Source organism: Triticum dicoccoides, chromosome 1B (genome assembly GCF_002162155.2).
Source record: "Triticum dicoccoides isolate Atlit2015 ecotype Zavitan chromosome 1B, WEW_v2.0, whole genome shotgun sequence".
Lineage (NCBI taxonomy): Eukaryota > Viridiplantae > Streptophyta > Magnoliopsida > Poales > Poaceae > Triticum > Triticum dicoccoides.
The window spans coordinates 528,418,981-528,431,385 of NC_041381.1; the positions used below are offsets into that span (position 1 = coordinate 528,418,981).

Genomic DNA, 12,405 nt, shown 5'->3' on the forward strand with positions numbered 1-12,405 from the left:
GCCTTCGCTGCATGCCTGCGTCACCACCCCGCCAGCACCACCCTCGTGCGGAGGCCCTGTACGCTGTCAGCTTTGCGGGCGTGAGAGGCATGTCGCCTCCAAGTGCCACAAGAGGTTTCAGCGGAGCTTCCTGGGTATTGGCAACGATGGAAAAGGTAACGAGCGACAGTTCGCCATGGCGGACTTTGGCCCTCCTGCTGCTCATGTTGCTGCCAAGAGCAAGGATACACGCGTCGACACCGGCTATACACCGTCATATCCGGTTGATCCTGCATGGTATATGGACACTGGCGCCACGAATCATATGACGAACGAGCTCACCAAGCTGTCCACGCATGAGCCATATTACGGTCCCGACAAGGTTCACACCGCCAACGATGTAGGTATGCCCATCTCTCACGTTGGTCAAGCATCTCTCTTAACTAGTCATCCATCTAGGCAGCTTCATCTTCGTAATATTTTACGGGTCCCCTCGGTGACTCTTAATTTGTTATCTGTTCCAAAACTCACTCTTGATAACAATGTCCTATGTGAATTTCACCCGTTTGATCTTTTTGTTAAGGACCGAGCCACCCGGGAAATTCTGCTTAGTGGTCGTCTCAGCCATGGCTTATACCGCTTGGAGGATCCATCCTTCCCGCGCGTCTTCAGTGGTGTTCGTGTGTCGCCATACCAGTGGCACTCTCGCCTTGGTCACCCTACCACTCCCATAGTTCGTCATATACTTCACCGTCATGAGCTACCTATTGAGTCTAGCAATAAGGAGATGTCCATGTGTGATGCCTGTCAACAAGGCAAAAGTCATCAGTTACCATTTGTTTCTTCTACTCGTCAAGTAACGAGTCCTCTTGAACTTGTGTTTTCTGATGTGTGGGGTCCCGCTCAAACTTCTGTCAGTGGTCACAACTATTATGTTAGCTTTATTGATGCCTATAGTCGCTTTACCTGGCTTTATCTTCTTAAGCGCAAATCTGATGTGTTTGATATATTCATTCAGTTTCAAGTGCATGTAGAACGTCTTCTCAAGCATAAGATTATTTATGTTCAGTCTGATTGGGGGGGGGGGCGAATATCGCAACCTCAATGCTTTCTTTAATAAGCTTGGGATCTCTCATCGTTTATCATGTCCTCATACACATCAGCAGAACGGCGCTGTTGAGCGCAAGCATCGACATATAGTTGAGACCGGACTCACACTCCTGGCTCATGCGTCTGTACCCTTTCGTTTTTGGAGTGATGCCTTTGCTACATCATGTTTTCTTATTAACCGTCTACCTACGCGTGTCATTAATATGAGAACTCCTATTGAGCTCCTTTTACATGAGATTCCTGATTATACCTTCTTTAAGGTGTTCGGGTGTGCTTGTTGGCCCCATCTTCGTCCATATAATTCTAGAAAGCTTGAATTTCGATCTAAGAAATGTGTGTTTCTAGGTTATAGTTCTCTTCATAAAGGCTACAAGTGCCTTCATGTACCAACAAACCGTGTCTATATATCTCATGATGTTGTCTTTGATGAGAACGTCTTCCCCTTTTCCTCCATGCCGCAGCAAACTTCCACACCACCATCTATGCATTCACCTCCTCTTATGCTTGGCCAATTTGAAGATGTTGCATATTCGCCTGTGTTGTTACCTAACCATGGTGCAGGTGTTGGACGTGGTGCTCGCCTGGAACTTCTTCCGGATACAACTCCTATCGCGCATGTTGACCGGTCAGTGCACGTGCATGCACCCGTCGTCGACCCCGCCTCTGGCGTTGTGCCCGTCCATGCAACTGGACCGGCGCTGGTCTCCGATGCTGGGCTGGTGTCATCCGAGGCTCGGCCCACGACAGTTGAGGCGCGGCCCGAGCGGTCTCCGTCCACGCCCGGACTCGCCTCCGTCGTCGCTTTCGTCGACCGATCGTATGTCCCTGCCGCCCCTTTCGCCTGGGTCGGCTGGGCCTACCGTCGACTCGCCTGAGCCCTCGCCTGGGCTCTCGTCGCCCGCTTTGCCGTCATCCTCTCCCGTGTTGGCGCCGCCGGCTCCTGTTCCCGTTGCACCACAATGCTCGCATACTCGCAGCCGCAGCGGTATTGTCAAACCCAAGCATCGTCATGATGGTACTGTCACATATTTGGCTGCATGTCTTGCTCATTCTGTTGCAGATCCCACTGATGAACCACGCCACTATGAGGTTGATATGAGTATTCCTCACTGGCGGGCAGCTATGGAGCAAGAGTACAACGCTCTTCTGCATAATGAGACATGGACTTTAGTTCCTCCTCAGCCTCGTGTCAATGTCATTGATTCGAAGTGGGTTTTCGAAGTCAAGAGACATGCGGACGGGTCTATTGAGCGCTACAAGGCGCGTCTCGTGGCTAGAGGGTTTAAGCAGCGACAGGGTCTGGACTACGAGGACACATTCAGCCCGGTTGTTAAACCTACTACCATCCGGCTTCTTTTGTCTCTTGCAGTCTCTCGTGGTTGGTCTCTTCGACAGCTAGATGTGCAGAATGCTTTTCTCCATGGGTTGCTTGAAGAGGAAGTTTACATGCGACAGCCACCATGGTTTGTTGATCCAGATCAGCCTCATCATCTCTGTCGTCTGACGAAGGCGCTCTACGGACTGAAACAGGCACCTCGTGCCTGGCATGCTCGTCTTGCTTCGGCCCTTCGTACTCATGGATTCGTTCCGTCGACAGCTGACAGTTCGCTGTTCTTATTTCAGCGCCCCAGTATGACTGTGTATTTGCTTGTGTACGTGGATGATATAATTCTGGTCAGTTCTTCTGCCACGGCTGCTGATGCTCTTGTGACTGCTCTTGGCAGAGATTTTGCGGTTAAAGACTTGGGACAACTACACTTCTTTCTGGGCATTGAGGTTGCACATCAGTCTCGTGGCAGCTTGGCTCTCACTCAGAAAAAGTACTCCCTTGATCTCTTGCGCCGTGCTGGTATGCTCAAGTGTAAGCCGTCATCCACGCCCATGTCCTCTACGGATAAGCTCTCGGCCACTGCTGGTTCTCCTCTTTCTTCTACGGATGCTATGGAGTATCGGAGTATTGTTGGTGGCTTGCAGTATCTGACTATCACCCATCCTGATCTTTCATTTGCGGTTAATAGGGTATGTCAGTATCTTCATGCTCCTACAGATGCGCACTGGTCTGCTGTGAAGCGCATTCTTCGTTATGTGCGTCTCATTGTCTCCTATGGTCTTCATCTGCGACCTAGTTCCTCTAATGTTCTCTCTGCATTCTCAGATGCTGATTGGGCTGGGTGTCCAGATGATAGGTGATCCACGGGGGGACATGTTGTATTTCTGGGTCCTAATTTGATCGCCTGGAGTGCGCGCAAGCAAGCCACTGTTTCTCGCAGCAGCACAGAGGCTGAGTACAAAGCAGTTGCCAATGCGACTGCTGAGCTTATCTGGATTGAGTCTTTGCTTCGAGAGCTGGGAATCTCCCAGTCACATCCTCCAGTTCTTTGGTGTGACAACATCGGTGCTATGTTTCTTTCGACAAATCCGGTGTTCCATGCACAAACCAAGCACATTGAGATTGACTATCATTTTGTGAGGGAACGTGTTGCACAGAAGCTACTACAGATCAAGTTTATCTCCTCAAAGGATCAACTTGCCGACATCTTCACCAAGCCTCTACCTTCTCCCATGTTTGAGGTCTGTAGGCGCAATCTCAACCTTCTAGATGCATCAGGAGTGAGTTGAGATTGAGGGAGGGTGTTAGACTTTGTAACGTAGCCCAACTGTGTAATATGTATATTGTGTATCATTATAAATACATGTAATAGGCCACCCCTAGAGGGTTTAGCCAGTTCCCATAAATCCTACGTCTAATAGAGGAATACTATGGAAGAAGATGGGTACGGCGGGCTTGTGGTTTGGTCGTGGGGGGTATATCTATTCCTTCTACAGCAACTACACATATAATGTATGCGACCCAAGTGACCGGGCGCACACTCCATTACCAGTGATAGTATAGATTATAAAGAGTGACTGACCGACCGACCGACGCATTATTTTATTTCCCTCTATTTGTTTTTTCCATTCCCTGATGCGTAGGGAGGGAGAGAGAACATGAGTTGACTTGCCGCGTTTGACCGGTCAATGTAAATAAAATACAGAGCTATGCGGAGAGCCAGTGGCCATATAATCACCAAATATCATATTTATTGACATCATTCTTTAGTACAATGACCAAAGTAAAACCTGTTGAGACAAATACAGTGATCACCGGTACATTTTACTTCATATTCAAGATCAATTTTGAAAAGGCATATGACATAGCTAAGTGGCCTTTTTGTTCAACAAGCCCTCGTAATGAAGGGTTTCTCTCCTAACGGGTAGTGTATTCGTCAAGGTCAATGATGACATTGGTTACTACTTCTACGCAAAGAAGGGCCTCCGACAGGTAGACATTTTGCATAATACTGTGGCGGATATTCTTGCAATCCTTGTTGAGCGTGCCAAGGCAAAGAATTAACTTTATTTAACACACAAGGTATACTGCGGATATGCAGTGCGTTGTTCACTCCAGAGAAGTTCATGTGCTTTAAATTTCGCCATCCCAAAGGTCCTCCAAGGTTTTGTAAACGCTTAGAGGGTGAACTGCGAATTCTGCTTTCAGCAACCTTTCCTGCATTTTTTGCAGATCAAACAAGATATCAGATATGAAAAATACAAGGGCAAGCACTTTGAGCTATCGAATGAGATATATTGCCGAGAAAAGAATGGTGATGATCTCTCAAGGATTGCCGATTTCCATGTAGCGCCAGCAACAAAAATGGACGAGAAGTCAATGATATGCGATACCAGAAGAAACACATGTGTTGAGACTTGAGACATGCCTGCTTGATACTGGAGAGCTCCGCCATCAAATCTTTGGGAATGGACCAATCGAATATGTCAAAGTTCTCTTTAATCCTTGCTTCATTGGTGCTTTTTGGAAGTACACTCTGACCCATTTGAAGACTCCAGCGCAAGGCGACCTGTGCAGGCGTTTTCTGCAACTTCTCGGCAACAGAGATGACAATGGGGTTGCTAAGGACACTAGCCCCCATGATACCAGGTAGAGGTGATCCAGGTGAACCTAATGGCGAATATGCCTGCAACAACACAAGTGGCAGTTTATGACAACATATGGGAGTGGTGCAATACCGATTATCAGCAAACCGAGGTAAGCAGCAGCTTACAGAACTGAAAGAAAATGCTACAGCATTAGAGATGACATATCAAACTTACAGAAAGATGAACACCCCTCGAATGGCATAGTTTACGGAGCTTGTCTTGCTGCCAAATCAGATGGCACTCAACCTGGTTGACTGCTGGAGGCACCCTTGCGACGGCAAGCAAATCCTCCATCTTCTTGCAAGCAAAGTTACTCACACCAATTGCTCGAGCTTTGCCAGAGTCATATAGCTTCTCCATGGCTCTCCATGTAGCAGGAATATCAGGTGGGAGAAAGGTTTCAAGGCTCGGCGTTGTTCCTTTCTTGATGCGAATTGGACCGTGAATCTGTAAAATAAGGCCATTTCAACAACCAAACGAGGTAATAAGTGGCGTGCAATTAAAGCAGTTCTATTGTGCACATTTGTTCATCTACTGAGTTCAGCAGAGCTGTATTTGCAATTTTCTTTCATATATTCTCAAATACAGAACAACCTTGAAAATATGTTTAGTGTCAGTTATTAGAATGAAATTATAATTATCACCAATTTATGCAGGACAAAGAAATTCTATATGATAATCCTAGTGCGTTTTCCATTTTTGTTCTGCAACTAATTCCTAATGACCATCCCTAAAAAAATACCTAATGAACATCCCTAAGAAAATACCTAAGGACCATACACAAACATAATTATCTCTGGACAAGAATATTGCCAACCCATGTTAATATCAAGAAGAGGTTCTTGCTCCTTACCTTTTGGTATTCAGTTAGTTATAGGTATATCTCGGTACATAACTGTAAACAAACGGATTACTGGATATACTGCCACGCATAGAAATTTACGAGGAATAAGTCTAAGAAGTCAAGCTGCAAATCTTTAAGAGTAGTTCCAATTGCCTCTGGCACATCTTCAGGTGCATGATCACCAGACCTGCAAAACTAAGAATATTCTGACAAGATGGAAATTATTTTACATGTTCCCTTAACTGAAGTTGGGAAATGAATCCTAACCATAGCTTAGATGTGATAAACAAATCTTCACGTTTAACCACACCATCCTCAAATAATTTCTTCAAAGCCAAGCCAACCTACACAGGTAATACTTCATATTAGTAGAAATATTCCCAAATCAAAATAATACTATTGCAACTCCAGGAGGCTTCTTGATATGTGTACTTGTTTTCCAGTTTCATTGATCTACTACCTTGCACACCCTTTTTGCCATCTCATTTTGTGTCTGATTCCAAATTTCAGAACTGCAGTGTTTCCTTCTCACGTATCGGTTATCATTATTATACTTTCCCAGTATTGTTTTGAGAAAAAATATGCGTTTAATTTTGGCACAGAAACTATATGCACATAATATATCAAAATTAAGTGCTTTTCATATCATAAAATCCACATTTTATTTAGACCAATGTATATCCATGTGGGATCAACCAATTATGGACTAGTTAAACACACACTAGTATTGTTTTGCTGAGAGTACTAATCAGTCCAATTTAAGTATTTAATGGGTAACGCGAAAACGAAAAGAAAAGTGTTGCAAGTAATCACCAATACCTGTTTCTCATTGCAGTACACTGGAGCACAATCAATATGCCGATATCCAGCCTGCCGGAAAAGCATGGAACTTTTAGAAGGGAAAATAAGGGAAAGAGTTTGATATATCTCAGGGCTTCAGAACACAAGCGTGTGCAAAATTCAGAAGTTAAGTTGAGTTCACTGAATGAACACAGATTTCCCTTAGGATACAATTCGATCCACAGTTAGAACTCATCCTAAGGATTCTATAGGCCCTAAGTGACACAAAGATGAACCTACCTTTGATGAAGTGAGCAGGTAATTCGAGCTCACCTCCACATAAAAGATATATCTTGGATTCACAAAACCATCAAGAAGGAACTAAAGGGACAGGAAAGACCTTGACGGCGGCGTAGATGGCATCGCCGACAACATCAGGTTCTGTCTGCCATGTGCCGAGGCCGATCGACGGGATCCTTGCGCCGGTGTTCAGAACGAAGGACTCAGCCATCTTTGGAGCAATGTAGAGGAGAAATACTATCAAAGAAGATGGGTACGGTGGGCTTGGGGTTGCTGGTGGGGGTACCTATTTGTTCTACAGCAACTACACTACACATAATGTATGAGACAGAGTGACCGACACACTCCATTATCACCTTATCAGTGATATAAGATTGTAAAGAGCTACACTTTTCTAGAAGATGGGTCCTCCTTGCTGTTGTTTTTTTAGAGGAAAAGGGCCACAGCCCCGGCTCCATTTCATATAAAATGAAACCAACATCATTCTTTTATTACAACGAAGCTCGCGGAAGCAAACTAAATAGGTGCTTTTGTTTCTGCTTTTGCAGCTTTTCCACTTTGGCCTAGAAGCCAAAAGCTCCGAAAGCACCTATTTAGGAGCTTTTATGGCTTTTTGGTCAAAGTGGAAAAGCTACAAAAGCAGAAGCAAAAGCCTAACCCACCCTGCTTCAAAAAAAGTGGACAAGAACCAAAAGTGGATATGTGCAGAACAGATGGCAGATAGGAAAGAAAGAACAAACAACCATTAGCTGCTGTGATGGAGGAAGATGGTAAACAACCCCAAACCCGCCGTGTTGTTTGGCACGGCACCACAATCTCGGTAAGTGTGTCAGGGTTAAGATGTTGCCTTATTGAGTTGTTGAAGGCTACTATATTGAAAATAACTACATTTTTCGGGCCGAATGGTTCTTAACCAACTCAAATCTTGCATTTTTGGAGGGAAAATTGATCTTTTGCCACCCACCTCCCCCGCGCCCATTTTTTGTTATGAGCTGTTGAAGGATCTCTGCTACTATAATGAGAAACTAAAGGTACCTTATGCAGAAGACGGGGTAATCCTCCTTTTTGAAAAAAGAAAAAAAAAGGTGCATGTTATAGTAGCATTAGGCACCCGGAAGTCAAAACCAGACTTCTTTGAGGAACACAAAGCACAATATATACTCCAGATGAACCAACTTCAGAACAAGTCTTCTCGGAATTTTCTCACACGCAGCACAAGTTAGTACATCATCAGGTATTTAAGAAAGAAAGGAAAATATCTCCACGACAAACAACTTTTATTTCATACACATGGACATACTGCGGGTACGCGGTATCTTCGCTAGCTCTCGTTTAGTTCGTGCACTCTGGAGAAGTTCACATGCTTCAGATTTCGCCATCCCAAAAGTCCTCCAATGTTCTGTAACCGCTCAGTGGGTGAACTGCAAATTCCGCTTTCACCAGCCTTACCTGCATTTTTCCAAACCAAACCAAATGTCAGATGTCAGTATGTCACGAATGAAATAGTGCGGACTAGAGTTCTCCGAGAAAAGAATGATCTGGTTTTTGGAGGATTTTCCATTGCCATGTTCACATCATTAAACTACAAAATTGAAGAAGTAACAACCATGCAACATCGGAAGAACCATGTGTTGAGACATGCCTGTTTGATGTCGGAGAATTTCGCCATCAGATCTTGAGGAATGGACCAATCAAATATGTCAAAGTTCTCCTTGATCCTTCCTCCGTTGCCGCTTCTTGGTAGTACACTCTGACCCATCTGAAGACCCCAGCGTAAGGCGACCTGCGCAGGCGTTTTCTGCAGCTTCTCGGCAACAGCCACGACAATAGGGTTGCTAAGGACACTAGCCTCACCTAATGGTGAATGTGCCTGCAACAAAACAAGTGGCAGTTTATGACAAGAAACATATGGCAGCAGTGCATTGCTGCTTATTAGCAAGCTAAGGTAGTAGCTTACCGAAACTGAAAGAATGCTACTCCCTCCGATCCATATTACTTGTCGCTTAAATGGATGTGTCTAGACGTACATCCATTTGAGCGATAACTACTATGGATCGGAGGGAGTGTAATATTTGTAATGAGCTTACAGAAAGATGAACACCCCTTGACTGGCATAGTTTCCGGAGCTTGTCTTGCTGCCAGATCAGGTGGCACTCAACCTGGTTGACTGCTGGAGGCACGCGTGCAACGGCGAGCAAGTCCTCCATCTTCTTGCAAGTAAAGTTACTCACGCCGATTGCTCGAGCTTTGCCGGAGTCGTATAGCTTCTCCATCGCTCCCCATGTAGCAGGGATGTCAGTTGGGATCAAATTTTCAGGGCTGTGCGTGGTTCCTTTCTTGATACGGATTGGACCATGGATCTGTAAAGTGAGGTCATTTCAACAACCAAATAGACACATGTCAGTATAAAACGGTTAAATATACATACAAATAACTGAATGTACTATGAAGCATGGGAATTTACGAGGAACAAATCTAAGTAGTCAAGCTGCAAATCTTTCAGCGTAGTGTCAATTGCCTCTGGCACATCTTCCGGTGCATGATTACCAGACCTGCAAAATTAAAAACATTCCTGACAAGACAGAAATTGTTTCAGACGTTGCTTTAACTGAGGCTGGGAAACGAAAACTAACCATAGCTTAGAGGTGATAAACAATTCTTCACGCTTAGCCACGCCATCCTCAAATAATTTCTTCAAAGCCAAGCCGACCTATGAAAGGTCATTCGGTTTAGTTACTAACCTACAAAATGATAATATCGCAACACTAGAAAACTTCCTCGAGGGTTCTCTTGTTTTCCGGTCTCATTGATGTACTGTGTCAGCACACAGGACACGGACACACCCCTTTTTGCCATCTTATAGCTGGTGCCTGATTCCATGTTTCAGAACTCAAGTATTTCCTTCTTATATGAAGGTATCCTTCAAAATTACTTTGAGAAAAATGTGCACTAAAGTCAGCACAAAAACTACAGACCTATTAACATACCGAAATTAAAAGGGTATGCTTTCCATATGATAAAATCCAAACACCTAGACTAATACAATATTCATGTGGGATCACACATTCATCGACATGACACTTAGGGTGTGTCTGGTTGGTATACTAAGTCTCCACACTTTGCCGCGCCCCAAGTTAGGCAAATTTGACTGAGTTAGCCTCAGGTTTGGTTTGCAGCCACACTTGTGGCAAGATTCCTTTCATGCAAACTGACCCCACATGTCTGAAAAGTGTTTTTCTCGAAAAGGAAGATTACCCCTGGCCTCGGCAGCATGTCAGAAAAGTGTGGCAAGACTATCTAAGTGTGGCAAACTGTGGTGACAGTTTTATGGCAAAAAAAGTGTGGTAAATGGTGGCAAACTTTATATATGAACCAAACATGCGCTACAGCATACCCTGACCATTTTGTCATAGAGTATTGATCAGAGAGGCAGAAGCAAGCGACATTTTCCGGACAAACATGTGAGGAAAAGCGTACCTCTTTCTCATTGCTGTATGCTGGAGCACAATCAATATGCCGATATCCAGCCTGCCGGAAAAACATGAAACCCGTAAGAGGGATGCAGTTTGATAGTATTATCTGAACTGAACGCGGTAAAGCAACAACCCATACAGATATACATGTCCAAGATTCAGAAAACCATGAGGAAGGAATCAAGGCAGAGCTAGAGCAAGAAGAAAAAGACCTTGACAGCGGCGTAGATGGTGTCGCCGACGGCCTCAGGTTCTATCCGCCATGTTCCGAGGCCAACCGATGGGATGCCTGCGCCTGTGTTGAGGACGAATGATCCAGCCATTTTTGGTCAAGAAAACCCAGCTCGGACTGGAGTAATATATAGCAGGGAGCGAGACTACCAATTCAAACACGTAAGGATGGTGGGTGGAAGGTTCAGCGGGGTTGGGGGGTAGGGTTTGGGCAATAATTTATACATAATGAACGACACGTACTTACTGTTAGTGAATAGGATCATGGCAGCTGCGATTTCTAGAAGATGGGTCCTCTGTTCCTGCTGTGAACAGACAAAGCTGTAGCAGGATTATGTTGCACAACGTAGGCATCACTTGCACACTGTCTCGCCCTAAATAATAGGTAAGTGTTTACAGCCGGCGCACCGGCTCAAAATTGCGCCGGTCGCACCCGCGTCTCGTGGGGCCCCGCACCGCTCTGCCCCTTTTCCTTATCTTCTTCCCTTCGATCTAGAGCGTTTTTGGCCACAATTCCCCACCGCTGCTATCCACCACTCCTTCTCCTTCTTCCAGCTCCCCTCCCCATCGGTGCTGCCCACCTCTCCCTCTCCTTCCTCCGCCTCCCTCACCATTGGGGCTCCCCACCTCTCCCCCTCCTTCCACCTCAAGCCGCCAGCGCTTCCACAAGCAGGCGGGACTGCGACGACTGTCCAACGACAACTTCCGCGAAGCTTCAACACCGGTGCTACGACGGGGCGTCGACCGGTGTTGTGGACGGGAGAAGCCTTCGGCGCCGTGGACAGGAGAGTCCACCGGTGGTTCAACTTCAACGACGCCCATTGCTGGAACCGGCTCATGGCGGTGCTGGAACCAGCACTAATTTTTGCTACCATCGGCACTTTGGTTTGCTACCACCGACGCCAATTCTTTGCATTTTGTTACAACTGGTGTTTTGATTTGTTGGAACCAGCTTCAATTTTTGCTACAACTGCCGCATTCGCTTTTTGCTGGAAGAACGCCCAATTTTGCTACTTTGCTACAAATGGTGTTTTAATTTGCTACAACCAGTTTTAATTTTTGCTACCACTGGTGTCTTTGATTTTGCTAGAACATCCTTCCACAAAGGCTCCTTTTTTTGCATTTTTGCTTCCACTGTTTTTGGTTTTGCTGGAACTAAAATAAAGATTTGCTACTACTGCTGTTGGCTTTGAGCCATGGTTTTCTGCTGCTGAGCTTTTTTTGCTGGAACTATCATTTAATTGTGCTGGAAGTGACATTTTTTGTTGCAACCGCCTTCGCGTTTTGCTACGACTAGGAAAGTTTTTTGCTACATCCATGCATGGCTCCAGAGTCGGCGAGAAACACCGGAGACGACGACGGCGAGGGGCGGCAACCGGCGGCAAGGGCGGGGACCGGCGAGGGGCGGCAACCGGCGGCAAGGGCGCGGGCGGCGGCAAGCGCGATCCGCCATGGACACGGGCTGTTGGTCAACGCACGAGAGGAGGCATGAGGACGAAGCGGTACGTCCAGAGGATGCCGCATCCAGCGGCTGGGCATAAACAGATCGAGCGGCTACGCGCTGACCGGCCCAAATTTGGGCCGGCGCACCGGCGCCTATAAGCGCCCTTAGTAATATTAAGCTGAGCGGCAAGATAAGCTGTACAAGAAAGGGCAACTGCCTCGGCTTGAAGGGGAGTTGAAGTTGAAGAGGCCGAAACTTGAACCTGA

General features: G+C 45.9%; 2 protein-coding genes across 2 annotated transcripts; both read right to left on the reverse strand.

Moving 5' to 3' along the window:
- Positions 1 to 4,150: 4,150 nt before the first annotated feature.
- Positions 4,151 to 7,525, reverse strand: LOC119347090 (NADPH-dependent aldo-keto reductase, chloroplastic-like). Its single transcript, XM_037616059.1, has 7 exons — positions 7,092 to 7,525; positions 6,731 to 6,781; positions 6,179 to 6,255; positions 6,011 to 6,098; positions 5,242 to 5,514; positions 4,848 to 5,105; positions 4,151 to 4,636 (listed from the first exon to the last, which is right to left on the reverse strand). The coding sequence occupies exons 1-7, from the start codon at positions 7,200 to 7,202 to the stop codon at positions 4,553 to 4,555; spliced, it is 942 nt and encodes a 313-aa protein (XP_037471956.1). The 5' UTR covers positions 7,203 to 7,525; the 3' UTR covers positions 4,151 to 4,552.
- Positions 7,526 to 7,679: 154 nt separating this feature from the next.
- Positions 7,680 to 10,806, reverse strand: LOC119347114 (aldo-keto reductase family 4 member C10-like). The gene is made up of 7 exons (XM_037616070.1): positions 10,677 to 10,806; positions 10,469 to 10,519; positions 9,625 to 9,701; positions 9,456 to 9,543; positions 9,079 to 9,351; positions 8,634 to 8,861; positions 7,680 to 8,440 (listed from the first exon to the last, which is right to left on the reverse strand). The coding sequence occupies exons 1-7, from the start codon at positions 10,785 to 10,787 to the stop codon at positions 8,357 to 8,359; spliced, it is 912 nt and encodes a 303-aa protein (XP_037471967.1). The 5' UTR covers positions 10,788 to 10,806; the 3' UTR covers positions 7,680 to 8,356.
- Positions 10,807 to 12,405: the final 1,599 nt, after the last annotated feature.

What these genes read in the sequence shown, in the direction of transcription:
- LOC119347090 (XM_037616059.1), bottom strand. Translation starts at nt 7,202, where the DNA reads ATGGCTGAGTCCTTCGTTCTGAACACCGGCGCAAGGATCCCGTCGATC. An exon ending in TTTATCACATCTAAGCTATG is followed by an intron (nt 6,099 to 6,178) that starts GTTAGGATTCAT and finishes TTAGTTTTGCAG; the next exon opens with GTCTGGTGATCATGCACCTG. An exon ending in AGCTCTCCAGTATCAAGCAG is followed by an intron (nt 4,637 to 4,847) that starts GCATGTCTCAAG and finishes CAAAAAATGCAG; the next exon opens with GAAAGGTTGCTGAAAGCAGA.
- LOC119347114 (XM_037616070.1), bottom strand. Translation starts at nt 10,787, where the DNA reads ATGGCTGGATCATTCGTCCTCAACACAGGCGCAGGCATCCCATCGGTT. An exon ending in CATACAGCAATGAGAAAGAG is followed by an intron (nt 9,702 to 10,468) that starts GTACGCTTTTCC and finishes GACCTTTCATAG; the next exon opens with GTCGGCTTGGCTTTGAAGAA. An exon ending in AATTCTCCGACATCAAACAG is followed by an intron (nt 8,441 to 8,633) that starts GCATGTCTCAAC and finishes GGAAAAATGCAG; the next exon opens with GTAAGGCTGGTGAAAGCGGA.